This window comes from Vigna radiata, chromosome 10 (genome assembly GCF_000741045.1).
Source record: "Vigna radiata var. radiata cultivar VC1973A chromosome 10, Vradiata_ver6, whole genome shotgun sequence".
Taxonomy (NCBI): domain Eukaryota; kingdom Viridiplantae; phylum Streptophyta; class Magnoliopsida; order Fabales; family Fabaceae; genus Vigna; species Vigna radiata.
In genome coordinates, this window is record NC_028360.1 from 11,925,177 (window position 1) to 11,943,720 (window position 18,544).

The window sequence follows — 18,544 nt, forward strand, 5'->3', positions numbered from 1 at the left end:
TTTTAAAATAATATATATATTATCATATAATATAACTTCTACTTTTTTATATTAATACGAGTTTATTATTTAATAGTGGAATCAATATATAACTTTAGAATGTGTAAAAAAAATAAAAAGCTATAACATAATCAATTACAAATTTAGAAAATTGAAGGAATGAAGTGCTACATGTACCAGTCAAGTGATAAACCTAAATATTTAATTACAAATATTAGATTAAAAACAACGATTTAGATTGTATATAAATAAGACCACCGATTAAAAAAACACGTATAGTTTGTAGTCATATACAAAATTATGCGTATTTTTGTGTTTTAATTTTAGAAAAATAGGAAAAAAATATGTTATGATGTCAATAAATATTTTAAATTTGTAACTATATTATTGCAAACTATATTATGTCAAAATATAGAGAGAAAAAATATATTCTATGCTTTAAAATGATTTAGAACATATTTATGGTTTACAGAAAATCATACATGCAACTTTGATCCATAGTAATCACAAAGACTAGTAAATAAACTAAGGTCAAATAATTTATTCAAATCTCTCACAAATTAAAAGCGGCATAATTCATATTATAGTTTTCGAAAATGTCCGTCTAAAAACATTATATTGTATGAATACAAAAGAAACTTTATGATTATTCTAATAAGGTTGATAAAAATAAGTTGACGATAAGTTACGTGGTAAGCATGAGGCAAAGGATAAGTTTTAGAATTAGTATATATACAAATGTATGATATTGACATTCAATGAAATCAGCAACGGAAAATCTACGAAATGTCGAAAGAATACAGACGAAGAAAAAGGAGTAAATCACCCAAGAAAAAACCTTTACACTGATATACCTGAGCTTTTTCATGCTTCTATTTACAATCAAATTTCAACAAAATGAAATTTGAAAAAATTCAAACTAGTTTAGCTAATAGAATTTCGGCCATTTAAATTGAACTGGTTTCGTGAGCAAAAAAAGCTTGTGGGTGGTCTGTAATAGTAAAATCTATTGCATGGTGGATGTGGAAGCTTGAGATAAGTGAGAAGGGCGTGGCTGAGGCTTGACGTCTCTGCTTCGCATGAAAGACAAAAATTGTTCAGGTAGTTCTTCCAAAAGAGCTTGCACAACAGATATTTGCCCATCTGTTAAAGTACACATGAAAGAGGGTTCTTTAATGATATGAATACAAACAAATTGGAGGAGGCAAAAGATGTAAGAGTATGAGAAAAATGGTAGGTGTAAAATTGTCACTTTGACAACATTTTTTTTATAATATGTTAATACTACGAATCATTCTGTGATTAGTCTATGTTGATGTTTATGATTATTATTATTGATTATGAAATAATTTTGAATCAAACACAAAATGACATGTAGATTATGTTAAAATGTCGTCAAAATATCGTTATTCATGTAAAATATTTGTTTGATATATTGTGTTCAAAAGGCAAAGCAAGTTAACTTGAGAAGCAACTGGTACTTACTCTGTACTTCCCTCATAGAGACAAATTGTACTATATCTCGTGTAGCCACACGACCAGTAGAACTCTCTAATCGACGCCCATTATCAGCATCTAGCACCTGCAGAAAAATAAGTGTATCTATTCATTCTCTCTAGCAACAAAGCATTGCCATGCTACTGAATAATTAAAAGGGTATAAGGAAAACAATTGGATAATGATTAGTAGTAAACCTCCATGCTTGTGAAGTCAGCATTTCCAACTCCAACTATGAGAATAGATAGGGGAAGATCAGATGCTTTAACAAGAGCGTTTATTGTTTCTTGAAGATCAGTGACAACTCCGTCCTGTAAGAACATGAACCACTTGACTGATTATTCATCATCATCATATAGAAAATAGCATCACCAATTCGTTCTCTTCTTACCGTGATGATGAGCAATACATAGTACATTGTGTTGTGTGATGTGAGGGACTGCCCAGCTATTTGGGCTGCCATGTTGATAACTGGTCCAAATAAAGTGGGTCCTGACAGAGTGACATTGCGCAAAGCACTGCCATAAGCATCCATTATGCCTTCAACTCCTACAACCTAAACACAAAAAAGGAAAGTTATGTTAAACTGATAGAACACCAACAATGCAGTAGCTGTGCCAGAGACATAAAATACTGCAAATAATAATTTTTTTTTCTTAAAAATAATAAATAAAAAAAAAAAGAGAGGGGAAGAATTTCTAACCTCAGAGCCACCTGGGCTCCCGTTTAGATTAAAACAGTGGGATATGGTTCCACCAGGTATCTTCCCTCCAAAGCCCCAAGCAGGAAATCGCTTATCAGAATCATAAAACTGAATAACTTCTCCAACCTCCATTATAGCCTACAAACAATACTAATGCTGGTTAGACAAAACAATGATTCAGATAATGCCGCCCTATTATTGAAGTTGTTCAATGCCATATATAAAGAAGTAAAAANAATTANAGTGTNCNGATTNTGTACATAANACATGTTCATAAGCTGCAAAACGNGGCCGATNTATNGTACCTTTTGGTANNAATTTAACCGACCATGNGGATCAATGTAATGCAAGGAATCTGAAAGTTGAGGATTTCCATTTGAAGCTGGACAAATTTTGAAGCGCTTAATAAACTATAGAGATCAAATTCATATTCATCTTTGGGAGTAGAAGAACAGTTGTTACTTACCAGTGAAATCTACAGCAACCATGAAGTTCAGTTCAAAACCATTAGATATGTAGTCGATAAAACTGAACCGCTCCTTTTCGCAATACTGATCCACAAACAGTTGACCTTTCAAAACCTAAATAGAAGAAATTGTAAAAAGTGAGATTGAGTAAAGGAGTAGTGCAAAATAAGTAATTCTTTTGAATGGATCAATACACACCTTCTCTTTTATGTGGCTTTTGGATGATATGACAAAATTTGCGCCCGTACGCTCTTTATATAATTTTTCAAGGTCCGCTACGGACTTCTGCATTTTTCTGATTCAATCAATTTTGACATCAATATATTTTGCATTCATCAACTAGAAAAGTAAAGGCCCCACAGAAATAAGTTAAAAGTATGATTTTGGTCAGTATACTTATACATTTTTTATTGTAATCTTTATATTTAAAAGTTCTAATTTTTAGTTGTAATACTGTTATTTTCATGACAATGTAAAACCTCAAAACATTAACAGAAATATTTAAGAAAAATAATGAATAATGAAATAAAAAGATAGTATAGATAAAAAAAAAAATAAACCAATTTATAATAGTTGCATTATTACCCAATAAGTACATGATCGCCGCTGCTATTGAAATCAAAACACTCTATCAATAATGGATTTTCCTGCACAGAAGTAAAAAATTTTGAAAGCTGGATAAATAAAAAGTAATTAGAATGATTAATTAACATAACTTCAAATGTTAAGCCGAAATATGGCTGGCTTACTTTACTTCCAAACTTGTGACCACCAAGAGAAACTGGTCTCCATTTTGGATTTAAATTGTCGTTGATAACTTCAGTTTTGCAGATAGGAATATAACCTCCACTCTCAACCATTCTTGATATTCTTAGAAAAGGGTCCTAGAAGAAAAACATGAGATTTTTCAACTGCTAAACAAACAAAACAAATAAATATGTACTCAATTAAATAAAAAAAACATGAATAATAAGAATGTAGATGGGATGTAGAATAAGTACACTTTTGGAAAAAACATCCTTGTTATCCAAGCGAGAACAACGCAGGACCATCTCAACTACACTCTTCGATGCAACAGTCTCCTCAGCATGAACAGTAATTGCTCCTAGGTTTCTTAAACCACCATTCCCGCTTTTGTTTTGGAGCCTTAACGTTAAACTCCTACTTTGTTTAGTCACAATCTGCCGCGCGCACAAATGTCCAAAATCTCATCTCTCAATGCAAAGTATTAACAAGTAGAACAGGAAAACTAGAAAAAGTATATACACAAGCATAAAATCTCATTCTCTTTTTTATAACTGGTATCTTCCTACTCCTTTTATCCCATCACCCATGTTATCACACACTTCGCTTCTTTTTTTCTTTTTGCTCTCTAAATTTACGAGTTGTGACAATACTTGTGATAGAATCTTTTTACCATCTCAATTTTCCTTTTTATAAAATAGCATTTTAATTTTTCTTTTTTTAAAAAACTATATTGGGTTAGGAAGACTATGGAGATTTGATATAAATGAACTGTGATTACATTTATATAAAATTGGGTCCTTCAAAGATTAAGAAAAATTGAGATCAATGAATTCTAAATAAATTTATATAAAAATTAAGATAATATCTTTCATCTAAAATCTTAAATAATATATTTATGAATCCTTTTTTCTTATTTATGTCTTCTATTTATGACATGTGAGATTTTTAGATTTTCTAGCTCAAATTCCTAAGAGCTGTTTCATGAAACCTTGTATGAATACTCTCAAAATAAGTAATCTCAAAATGAGTTAAGTTCAAAACGTTCTTGCATTTCGTATATTTGTTTGCGAAACTTTGTATCCTTCTTTCTCTTCTGTATTAAAAGCTTCTCCTTTTATTTCTTCAATTTTTTTTCCACCTCTATACACTCATTACTGATTTGTACTTTATCAGAATCCATTAACATAATCACATGACCGAAGGGGTGTGGATAAATTTATTGTTTATTAAAACATGAAAATTACGTAATGGATTTATATTAAGCCCAAAATAACACGCATCAAAAATTGCAAATAAATACAATGAGACTGACCTCTGATAAAGTGCAGCTGGCCATTCCAAGGAAGTCTTGATCTCCCAGTTTTAGTGTCTGCAAGAAAAGCACATTATATTTTTTTTCTTAGCTTTCCACTATAAACTTCATGAGTCATAACCATTTACTAATTCGGCAATAGGAAGTGAATATAAAATGTGGAGTATTACAATGCAAAAACACATATCTAAACTTTACAAGTATACTTTCATTTTAACAAATTGGACCCCTTTCACTCTCATTATGCATTTTAGTGAAGCAATTAAAAATTTGATTTCTTTATCATTGAAGATCATATAGAAACATTTTAAAAAATGAGAACAAATTTCTTAGAAGTTACTTGCTACTGTGTATTGGAGCAATCAAACTAAAAATAGCACATTAATATATTTAAGCTCTTTTCATAAAATATTTTACAATATTAAAGAAATGCTTATATATAATGTGAATTTAAATTCAAATAAGATACAAATAATTATCGTATATAGTTATATGATTTATCCTCTGGTTATAAAAAAATTCGAAAATACAATACCAAAAGTATAGGTAAATATTTTTCTTTTTAAAAATTAAGAAAGCAGCAACGAGTTGACTGTTTTCTTTAACTCAGTCGAATAGTATCACTGTTAAGTCTTTAATGAGCAAAACATACAGGAATAATTTATGCTCCACTTAATTAAGCATAAAAATTTCGAGGTAGAGTTATTATGGTTACAAACCTTGGTGGGAATACCATGATATTTTGTATCAATGTCATAAACATGAAATCTGGAAAAAATGTAAAATGAGGGAAAGGTTGTAAGTTATTATTGCAATACATTGTATGTATTGGAATAGAAGCAAGACACATGAAAGGATAGCTTACTCAAGTGGTTGCACAATTTCGAAGTGAAATGCAACACTAATTTTCTCTATCCACTCTGGATTCAAACAATTCATAATTACTTCAGTGCGACCTAATTCTTCACATTTACCATCTCTTTTCTTTGCAAATACTACAACCATGGGATCACTCTGAAATAAAATAAGAAAACAAAACCAACTAAATTATGCTTGCAAAGGCCAATTTTGAACAATATATAAGAAAGATTATATTATATTTTCAAGTTTATTTATAGACATGTCCATGAGTTTGTGGGGAAACTGTGACTCTAATAATAAAATTTTGCATTCTATATTCTAGTCTATAGAAAAATAGTACATGCATGCACTTTTTGAAAAATATTACTACAAACATCTAATAATAAAAACTATTTAAGACAAATAGAAAGGTATAGAACATCGAAGAAATTGAAGAAAATGACAACCATCTGGAATCTAGGTATCTAAAACAAAATATACCTTTGATGCAATGTCGCGATCAAGCAAGCTGGATGCTGAAAGAGATAACTGCAGCAAAAAATATTATATGAGCATAAGTATTTGTCAACCTTGTCCAGGTTTAAACAATATATAACAAAATAGTATATTGAAAATGAACAAAAAAAAAAAAGTGAACAGAATAAATTGAAAAACAAACAAGAGGTCATGAAATAAAATACCTAAACATTGTTAATGATATGTTTAGATTTATTTAAAATTATCTAAATGGATCTCTTGATTGCAAAAGAATTTTTTTAATTGTACACTAAATAATAGTAACGACACCAAACAGTGTAGGATAAAAACTCAATTTACACAGTCATAGAAAAAATAAATATGACTTTCATATTTGTAAAATGAATAATGTTTTATTTTGGTCACTATTTGCTTCATCTATCTAAAATTTAAAAAAAAAATGTTATATTTTTCCCTTATGAAATGAATTTTTTAATTCCTTGTAAAAAAAAAAATTAACCACTAATTTTTAGTTCTCAATTAATATTCATTTTTAAATAATTAAGTAATATTTTGTAAATATTAAAAGTGTGTAAAATATCACACATGTTGATATGTTAACATGTAGTATTATAGGTACGTTTGTTTATTTTATTTTTAAGTTCTTAATAAAATAATTATTTAATATGATCTTAACATGTTTTGGAAAACTTCAAAAGGTAAAAGGAGGGAAAAGATTATTTCTTTTTTATAAGTAATTTTATGATTGCTTATCGTAAAAAAAAATACAAGAGCCGTAGAAATAAAGTAATTTAAAAAAAGAAGAAAGACAAACGCATAATAACTTTTGTTTATATAAAAATTTCCTTAGCAATTTCTTTTTTATCACAAACAAATAGATCATGGTATCAATAGCCCTATTTGATATTTAGATAAGTCCAAAAATAAGTTGAATTATATAATATTAAAAAAATTAAGGATTGACTTGGGATCAACATATAATAGGATGAAATAAAAATGTAACATGATAAAAGTATTAATTCTAACTAATGTTTAGATTCTTTTATGATAAGGATAAAAATAAAATGATACAAATCATAACAATGATAACATTGGTAACATCATCATTAATATATTGATGGTGGAAACAATCATGGGTAGAATTACCTACAGTTATTATTTTAATTATAATATTATTAATAATGATAATTGTGATCATAATAAAAGTATTAAGTTGATAATATGGTAATTAATTAATTATAACAATGGAAGCTGTTGTGGTTCGTATGTATAAGTCACCAACAATAACAAACTTGGAAAAAGTAGTAATGACAATTGGGAGAGGAGGATGTGGATGTGGTATAGATGACTCATCCTTATTTTATTAGAAGTAAAAAATTATCTCAGAAGAAATTGTTTTTTATAACATTTTACTATTTTATATAGTGATTAAATAATCTTTTACCAAAAATAAAAATCACATAAAAACACATGATAGTATAAATTTTATTAAAATACACATTTCTTTACTCTAAAGTCAAGTAATTATATAAAAGAATAAAAATTATCAAATTTATATTGGAAATAAATCCAAAAACTAAAGAAAAAGAGAAGGTTTATAAAAGGTGTTTTAGTAATTTGAAACAAAAGTTTTATATATATATATATATATATATATATATATATATATCGTGTAGTTCTATTCTTTTTACTAAGTAAAGAGTCAATTTCTTGCGTTGAAACTCTTCTTCCTTCGTCCCCTATCGTTTATGTTAAGTCTTTTCCGTGCCGTTTCCCTCTCTTCCACGTTTGGTTTGACAATACAATAAAAAGACTGATCTCCTTAACAAGGTTTAAAGCACAACGATAACTAAATATAGTAAAAAAATGGAAGAAGAAGAGAAGTTCATCACAACATTTTCTTCCATTTTTTAAAAAGACAAATTAAACAAATCGAAGTATACCTAGTCAAGTCAACAAAATAAAAAAAGAAAACGATGGCGATAGTAACGAGGTAGGTTGAACAATGGATATCAATGTGACAAGAATTTATGAAAAAATTACGATAATGATTTTATGGAACTGAGAAAATTATGAAGAAAAAAAAAATGAGTACCTCAACTTGTGTGAACATTTGATGAAACCCTTGAGACCTGTAAAAGAAATCTACGGCGTCGTTTTCTGCATTGACGGCTTCACCTAACCCTCCCACAGCTTGTTTCCCTCCTTGCATATCAGAAAAACACCCTCCCATTCTCTTATCCTCCCTCTCTCCCTCTCTGAAATTTTCTAATTTCCAAAATGCCAACGAAACACTGTAAAAGGGATTAGGGTTTTGTTTCCTGATATTATAATTATTATTTATTATTATTTATTTATTCACAAAATAATAATAATAACAATAATAATAACGGTCTGCTAAAAAAATGACTATACGGTAAAACTAACAAACTTTCTGCATTGCCTTCATACCTTGGCTTTTATAGCTAAACATAGCGCGTCTCATATCTTTCTTTTCACGAAACTTTCATGTAATTCCTTCACGGAGTCAAACAAATCCCGCGGACAAAATAATATTCTTAAAAGATGAACAGAAATTCAAATCATTTTCGAAAATAGATATATCAGAAGAAAAGTTCAATCTTACTCATTTTCCACTGTGATTTCCTTGCAATAGGATTGTAGGATACAGGTTCCCTTATTTGTTTTTTTTTTAAATAATCTCATTTATATTATAATAAAGCTAAAGATAGTTAGACACAGAAATATATGTTATGCAAACAATATTTCTTTTACGTGTGTATCGCTGTGATTAGTTTATGTTGGTGTTTATGATTATTATGATTGATTATGAAGTAATTTTAGACTAATTACAAAATAATATGTTCAAATCTTGTCAAAAAAATATTGTCAAAGTATCATTATTCGCATACAAATTATTGTTTGGATTATAATTACATCTTTTTAACATTGCATTACTTTCAAAAATCTATACTTTAATTTTTTAACTTTACTATATATGTACATTTTTTATTATATCTTATATTCTCGTTGTTAATAGGTAACTTTATAACTCATTATTCACTACGCGTACTCGTTTTATTGTAAATTTATGTAGTTAAATAAAACTTTTTAGAACTGTGTTTTATTTTTTAAAGATTTAAAATGAATGAGGGAAATAGGAGAAGATTGACAATAATAATAAAAATATATCATGACATCATCATTTACATAACACTTATGAGATAATAAATTTTTAAATATGTTTTTCATATATTATTTGATTTTATTATATTTTATTTTAATGTGAAATCACACAATTGAATTTAAATGAAAATAAAACATTTCTTAAAATGATTTAATTAGAATATATAGAAATCTCAAAAAATTTCTTACAGTAATTTGATTTACTATTTATATGGTCATACTATTGATTTCATGATTATTTGAAAGTTTAAATCTAAGTTAAGGAATGTTAGTGAGTCTATATAGAGTTAATTTTATTCCATTTAATTTTTTATGAAGCAAGAATTTTGTGATTGATAGGCTATTTAATTCACTCATTTAAAAATATTTTGCTATTCTAATCTACTCTATATACTTATTATAATACAAGGGAATTGACTCGAGTCATTTTTTTTTATAACAATACAATAAATTATTTCATATTAAAATATCAATTTACTTAATTTAATAAAAAAATTAAAGATTTAAATTATTCAAATAATATTTTAAAATATAAAATTATTAACTTTTATAATTAAAAACAATTATATTAATAAACTTATAAAAGAAATTAATAAAGTGTTGTTCACTTTCAACTCAGTTTCAAATCTATTAAGTAAATTGAACTTAAATATTTTTTAAATCTTAAAAGTGTATAATTTAAAATTTTGATAATACGTTTTTTAATATCTTATTTTAGAAAGACTTAGAGTCTACTTCACATGTGCTGACTGTAAAAGAAAGAAATGAAAAATGGTAGTTGAATCATGAAAACATCACTATACTTTACAATTGTCTCTGCAAACACTTGACAACCCTTCCAACGGGCATGTCAGAAACATAATTGACTTCTGAAAATATTTAATTATAATTATTGGTGATTTAAATTTTATTTTTTAGAAATTGGATTTTTCTTTGTGATCATTGTTACCTTAATTTTTTAATAATTACATTATTTTCAATCCATTTTCCATCTTTAAAATCAATATATTCTTCCATATCCCGATAGTTTCAAGAATAATCACGTATCCTATTATCAATTATAATTAGTTAATAGTCTTGTTAATTATATCAATAAACTCATTATAAATAACAACTCAGATACATCTTTTCTAATTAATTTAATATATTAGCACTAACATATAAATAATTATTACAATTGGTTGTGAAAAAACTTGCTCACATATTTTAACAAAATCTTTAATTTTATAACGGATCTAAATCAGGAATATGTTGAAAGTCTCACATCCAATAGAGATTCATAATATATAAATGGGTGCAAACTTCACTTACAAGCCGGTTTTGTAGGATTCAATTAGGCTTAAAGTCTATTCCTAACATGATATGAGAACCATTGTTAAAGTTTGTCCTAACAATATTTGTTATTTGTTGAGCATATTGTTTCAACTACCAAACATGATATATATTTTTTAATTAATTCAATAGATTAAATTTACCTTAATAAAGAATTTAAAAATATCACATAACTAATTTATAAACACTTACATTTTAAAATGATTTTTTTAGGACAATACCATGATTACTAAACTTAAAGACGACAAATATACTTAAAATTGTAATAAAATATATTACAAAACAATAACAGTATAAAAAATACAACAAAACAGTGCATAAATAAAAATAATAATTGACCATATAAAAATCTCATCAATTAAATATTAAAGTCGTATTATATTATATACTATAACATAGGAAAATTAAGTAGAAACTAAGAAATACAAACTAATAACATGGTGGTATCCGTTCATATTTATACTACAATTTCCTTTTTATGTAAATAATAGCAAACAATTGTCTTCTACGCGTAGTTCAAACTAAGAAAGAGTAAACAAAGAATAATAAATAAGACAACGTTTTATCCAAAGACTAATTGGATAAAATAAATATAAATTTGGCTTGCTTCATCAAATGAATTTGTAAAGACGTGGAAGTTTTCAATTTCTTGTTTGATTATATATAATCATAGTTTTTACCAAGCACAGTCTAACAACACTATCTGTAATTTAATTATTTTTATATGTTTCTGACTTATATCAAAGACTATCAATTTGCTAAATAGGTGTAGGTGTTTAATTTCACTAATTAAACATGAATAATATGTTTCTATTAAAAAGTCCACTCTAAGTTTAATGGATAATGATATTTAGATAACATTTTTTTGACAACATTTGAACATTGATTACATGTCAATATGTGATTCGTCAAAAATCATCCTACAATCAATAATAATAATCATAAACATTATTGTGGAGTGATTTTTGACCAATCACAGATTGACACGTAATCAATGTTCAAATGTTGTCAAAAAAATATTGTCTAAATATTATTATCCAAGTTTAATTGATCCTTCTAAGATAAAATTAATTTCTTATACTGTAGTTTAACTTTACCTTTAATTAATATAAGATTTTCAATATATTTTTCATACTAAGGATTGAACATCTTCATTACAATGAAGGATTATTTATTTGTGGGAGATTAATGCATATTCGATCATGAATGATACATAAGCTCAATAACAAAATGTTATTGGAATGGATTCTGATATTATATAAGGGATAAACTTTAAACTTTATTTCATTTCACAAGTAAAATAAAATTTGTTATAGTGTAATTTGATATTATCTTAAATAATAAAAATAACTAAGGGATCCAAAATTATTATGTTAAATATCATCTAGTATCTAAATCAATTAATTAAAAAAATTAATCCGTCATTTAGATATTTGATTTTTCTGAATGAAAATGCATTATAAATATGAATTGTTCACTTATTATACTCGACTTTTACATAATATATATATATATATATATATATATATATATATAGATATAGATATAGATATATACTACAGGTTTTGTTAAAGAAAAACGTAAATACTTTTAAAATATTATAATAATCAATTTATTATACACGTAACCTTTTATTTTAATAGTACAAACATTTTATTATGAATATTCATAATATAAATAATCTCATATATATTATATATCAGTACAATATTATAAAGAAGTACTATAACAACAGTATTCGTATACAATTTTAAGTTATTTTACTATGATTTTATTACAAGATTATATCTAACATGATTTAATATCGTTCAACTACTCATATAATTGACTTTTCAACCACAAGAGTTGTCTCTATCACATGTATCTTTCTCAACTACAATCATCATACACACTCATATTAATTAACAGGTCTATCATCATCACAATTTCATACATCATTATACACATGCATATTCATTAATGGATCCATAAAAAATTCTATAAACAACCATATACCTTCTTTCATTCCAAGACCAAAACAATAAATAAGAAATGTTTTTCACAAAAAAGAAACAAACATAAAAGACTAATTTTCCTAACAAGAGAGCTCAAATCAAAGATTCCACTTGCCAAAGTAACAATTCACGTGTTTAGAATCTTGTTGCCAGAACTTCAATTCTATCCAATAGTTAATGAAGTAGGAATCCCATATTTTCCAAGATGACGTAGATAAAAAAAAATTAGGGTGGCACCCGATGCTACAACACCCCCCTAACCCACTGATTTAAGTGCTTTTGGTGGTCTAAAAGTGGCATCCAATGCCCTGAAGTTATTATCCATCTTCTTAGTACGTCCGATGGTGCTACAATGTTGTCCAATGGTGTATCAATACTCAAAACTCCATCTTTGAGCTTTAATTGAGTAAATTGACTCTTCTTGAGTTAATTCTCACTTAGTAAACTTTCGAACACTTAAAATTTAATGTTTTTAACTCGAGTCGGGCCAGATTACTCAATTAAAGAATCTCACATAGGCTTTACAACTCTCCACAAACCATAAAACTCATTATTTCAACATATCATAATACATACAAAAATACATATCTAAAACATATTAAATCAAAGTTCATATCGTAGTAAATCACGGTTCAACACACATATAACTAGAAAAATAATTTATAAAGAGATGTTATATTTTAAATTAATGAAACTCATTTATAATTCTTTTTATATAAATCCTTTTAATATTAAAATAACTTATTCTCATTAATTTTAAATCATTATCAGTTTTAAAATATCATTTTCTATAATTTAGTTAAATAAAAGACCATAAAAGATATATGTCATTAGTATATTACAGTTAAATTAAATTATTTATTTCAAAAAATGTTTTTTTTTTTGGTAAAATTTGTTAGGTGGATGTTAATTTTAAACTAAGTATTATGGTCCTAGTCTAATTGTTATTGTAGGTATGGATTGAGTGACGTTAAGGACTAGTTAGTTGTGGGTTGTTTCTTGGTGAACAACACTCCTTTCAACTATATAGGGATCATCTCCTAAAATATTGTAAATATAAATGTTAACAAAAACCCTATTTAATTCTTATAATTTAGAATACACTTTTAATTATCAACATTATCATATTAAAACGATTTTCCTTTTTGTAAATGTCACTTTTTTATTTAGTAAACCTTAGTCATAAAATTTATAGTTTTTAATAAAAATGTAATGATAAAAGGCATGTATATTTGTGAGTGTACTGTCTTTGTATTTACTAAGCTAATTGAACTAAATATTGGTTTAAAAATTAAAAATATATTTTCGAGTTTATTATTAAATATATTATTGACTATGAGTATTGAGAGAAAATATCAGGTATTTGTGGGTTGGTTCAATGTTAGCTATATGTCTACTGAATCAGTTGAAAAGAAATATATATATATATATATATATATATATATATATATATATATATATATATATAGATAGATAGATAGATAGATAGATAAAATCATCATATTGAATATGATAATTTTACTAAGAAATTGCCAAGTTGACTCCCTTATGTCTTAGAAATATTGAAGATAGTATTGAATAGTGTCTCTTGTTGGCAGAACAGAACATCAATATCCAAACTCATCCACGAATGATATATATAATAAAGTTATTAGTGAGTTTTACTTTTCAAAGTTAAATTGTAAGATTGAGTTAAATCATAACATGAATATTTGTAAGTAAATTTAGATGAACTTTTATACGTAATTTCTGGTTGAGAAATCTCGATTCTGAATAAAAAAAGAATTTGAACTAGAAACAATTTTGGATAATTTTTTTTGTATGAAATGAAACAAAAAAGTATACAAAAATTTAATGAAAACAACATTAATTTAGAATCAATTTTGCAAACGTGTATATGTAACATGATAAAGATACTTTTATTTTGATATGTTTGTGATTTATTTATATTGATATTTATGATTATTATTATTAATTCTAAAATAATTTTAAACTGATAAATATTAAAATATTATTAAAAATGTTGAGAAATATCATTATTTATATAATATTCAACTGGGACCACCTTAATGGATTAGGGAATACGTAGGTAGTCAACACGTTTGGAATAAAGTATGTCTGAAATTGACCACAGAAATGCAATAGTGACAGATACATTAAAGTACAATGCACAATGAACTATATTCCGCCATAGAAATTGGAACATAAAGCTCAAAACGATGAACTCATCATGCTGAGAGGGCGTAGCATATATATGCAATGTGACGCAATCAATTTTCTAATTTTCTTCAACGAGTATTCAAAATTCAGTCAAACTTGTATTCCTTTTTAATCTGTGTGGAAAAGACAAAAGATACAGATAACTATTGCTCAGAATGAGGATAGAAAGGGTGAGGAAATGGAGGTTTTAAATAGAAAGATTTAACAAATAAATTATAAAGATAAAGTAATTATAAATAATTTTTTTAAATTAAAAAATAAAATATTAAATTAATATAAAAAAATTTATATACATAAAAGTATAATTTATTTTCAAACAATGACCATATATCACCCAAAACCAACAGCTCAATCACTGCGTTCTGCTGATACAGGGTGCAGACCCTAAGGATAAACACATTGTTATCTTTTACTAGTCAAGATTATTAGTATAGTCGATGAGGATTATTCTTAATTTGAAAATTTTCGAACCTGATTATTAAGGTCTGATATAACACCAGTAGATAAAGAGTGTTTAACTTCACACGCGTTTAACGAAAGAAAATTCAAAGTAAAAAATAATCAATAACTCTTTTGTAAATAAAATATCATTATAAAAGTCGATTCCTCAGAGTTACACGTCAAATAAGGTATAGACGTCGGTCTCCCAGATCAGACGTCTATGTTAGTCCCTTCAAATCAGACGTTGACTACCTCAAATCCTCCTTTAGACGTCGGTCCCCCTGTATCAGAAGTCAAAAAGGACCAAAAATATCTCATTTTAAGTGTCAATATTAATTTTTTTTACAACATAGACATTGGCCTCCCAAATCAGACGTCAAATCATCCTTTAGACATCGCCTCCCAAATCAGACGTCAAATAATCCTTTAGACATCACCCCCAGATCAGACATCAAAAAGGTCCGAAAATAAACGATGCCTCCCATATCAGACGTCAAATCCTCTGCCAAAAGCTACAAAGTCAGAATTGAAATGTCACTTTTTCAGACATTAGATGTCGAACATAGAGGGGGTCGACGTCTAATACACATTAGAAGTCGGATCCCCTTTCCCAAACATCAATAAGCTACAAAAATATCCAAAAAGTAGTGCTAAAATGGATTTTTTTAGTAATTAGATGTCAGATGTGGAGGGGGGCCGACGTCCAATGCCCTTTTAAACCTCAAACACTTAGAATGCGAGTTTCACTTTCTTTCGCGTTTTTGTTTGGGTTTTTGCTTCGTTCGCGTTCGTCATTGCTGCTATAAGGTATCTTTGATTAATTTTCTTCCAATTAATTTATTTTGCATCGATTAACTTTAGTTTGCACCGATTAATTTTGGCTTATGATGTAGTTTTGCTCATGAGTTGATGAATCTTGGCAGCGACAATGAGTCTCCAATGTCCATTACTTGAAACTGATAGTATATACAATTTTATGATGTGCTATAATGATTTTCTATATTTCAGGTGTGAATGTTGTAGAAACAAATTAATTTAAAAACACAAAAAACAAAAGAGACTCGATTTAGGAGAGGTCTAAAGTCAAAATTAACGTCCGGGGAAGGGGATGTGACGTGACGTCTCTCAATAAGATATTAGATCTGGATTGGACGTTGAATGTTTAAAATAATAGATGTCAAAAGCCTTTTTACAGTAGTGTAACCTATGTTACCAATCAAGTTATATCAATATATATGTATTTAAAAGATTTTTATGAATTATGGAGTAAAATCACTTACTTAGAGGACTATTAGGGAATTCATCTAGTCTTCAAGATAACTTTGAATAATCTAAGTAAGAGACCTCAATCCTTGTCCAAAACACCTACATTGTCAAGTTATATCAATCTATATGAATTTCAAAAGTGATTTTATCAGTAATAAACTTTAAAATTTGTAAAATTGAAAATAGAAATTCTTACATGTAAAACTAAAATTTAACAAAAAAAAAAAGACATAAACTGAACGTCACAAACAATAATATTTGAGCCTTAAGGATTGTCATAATAAGAATTGAGAAATTTTTTATAAGATCAAATGATTCACAGAATAACTCTAATAAAAAATAGTTTTTTAGTCTCAAATGATAGCTAAAACATTATGTTTGTTCTATCATATGCAAATTATTTATGCCTTTTTACAAAAGAAAAAAAAAACATAACTAATTTTATAAATTTTTATTCACAATATAATGATTGAGCTTCTACTCTCGTTCAAAACAAGCAATACAAATGAGGGTGTTACTTTCTGCAATCCTATTTGTTCTTCTTGCACCGCTAAACTAGGAACTGTCCCTTTGACCCTTATAAATTTATAATAAAATAGGAAAAGTTAATCTCCACTTCACAGAGGAATGAATTTTGTATTTGTTTTCGTATTGTATGTGATGTCTCCGGTTGAGGTGTACGTTAGGATTGATAAATCCGAAATGTGTCGTCAAATGTATCATCAAATCTGAAAAAATGCTTGTTACAATACATTTCTGAACGAGCAAAAATACATTCTTAATTATTTTTATTTGACTCAATATATATTAAAGAGCATAATTAATAAAATTAGTTAAAGTTCTATTATGAAGTAATTACTAGATCATATCTGCATGTTATAATTAAACTCTGATCCATGGTTAAGAATGGATAAGATCATTTAGTGTTCAAAGTTAGGCTTATCATGGGACTAATAAAAGAACATTGAGTCTCCTAGAACTCATAATGAAACATTTGATTCATAGTGTCAATAATGGAACATTCTATCGTTGGAACTTATAATAGAATATTGGGTCCTTTAAGTTCTCCATTAGGGATAACAAAACATTTCCTTTATATTTCAATCGGGGATTTATGTTCCTATCACACATAATAGTTTCACATCGCTTAAAAATTAAGGTCAATTACAATTTAAATACTTCTTCCTCCTTTCATCCTTTGAGATGTCATGATGAAGTTTAGCTTTAACGTAGATAATACTTTGGATATATGATGATTGACCATAACAATGTCACTCAACAAATTTAGGATCAATCCTAATGATGTCACTCAACAAATTTAGGATGTATGGTAATTGACCCTAATGATATCATTCGACAGACTTGGAATTAAAACAGTAATACTCACCATGGCCTAAATTTTGGAATACTGATATGAATATTATTGGATTTTTTATTTTAGATTTTCTTTTATTTCAAAATCTGGTTCTAAAATTTTTCTTATTTTTTTTTTTGTGGATTTTCAGAAATTAGATTTTGAAATCTAATTTATATATCCAAGATTTTGAAATCCTTTATATATTTTCTTAGATTTTTAAATTCTTTGAATTTTTACAAATCAAATTTCAAAATTTGATTATGATTTCTCCAATTCCAAAATCTAATTTTAGATTTTTAAAAGCTCGATTTTGAAATCAAATTTTGAATCTTTAGTTCATCAGAATTCAAAATCCAAATAAATTTAAATTGTTTTTGTTAATCACATTTCGAAATCTTCTTATATTTTGAGTTTTTTTATTTACTTAGAAATCCAAGTTTTAGGAATGCAAATGGGTTTTAAAGTGGTAGAGGTGAAAGATGAGAGGCAATAGGGGTGTCATGGCATGCTGAAGAGTCTCAAATAGGATTTTAAACTCGAATCAATGTCAAAACCTAAAAACTGTTATAATTTATAGATATGAACAAATTTAAGGATGCAGAAAGAAACTAGTAAGATGCAGGAAGAAGCCCCCTTACAATTTATTAAATTGTCCACCCTTCTTAGCAAAATCTTTTGAACCAA

The 18,544-nt window shown here is 27.1% G+C and overlaps 1 protein-coding gene across 1 annotated transcript; it reads right to left on the bottom strand.

The window, feature by feature from the left end:
• Positions 1-912: 912 nt before the first annotated feature.
• Positions 913-8,305, bottom strand: LOC106774832 (protein BONZAI 3). The gene is made up of 16 exons (XM_014661861.2): positions 8,160-8,305; positions 6,068-6,115; positions 5,592-5,740; positions 5,446-5,494; positions 4,727-4,783; positions 3,669-3,848; positions 3,417-3,551; positions 3,253-3,314; positions 2,866-2,962; positions 2,667-2,781; positions 2,506-2,582; positions 2,201-2,338; positions 1,889-2,053; positions 1,695-1,808; positions 1,486-1,582; positions 913-1,143 (listed from the first exon to the last, which is right to left on the bottom strand). The coding sequence occupies exons 1-16, from the start codon at positions 8,295-8,297 to the stop codon at positions 1,007-1,009; spliced, it is 1,758 nt and encodes a 585-aa protein (XP_014517347.1). The 5' UTR covers positions 8,298-8,305; the 3' UTR covers positions 913-1,006.
• Between the last annotated feature and the right edge of the window lie 10,239 nt (positions 8,306-18,544).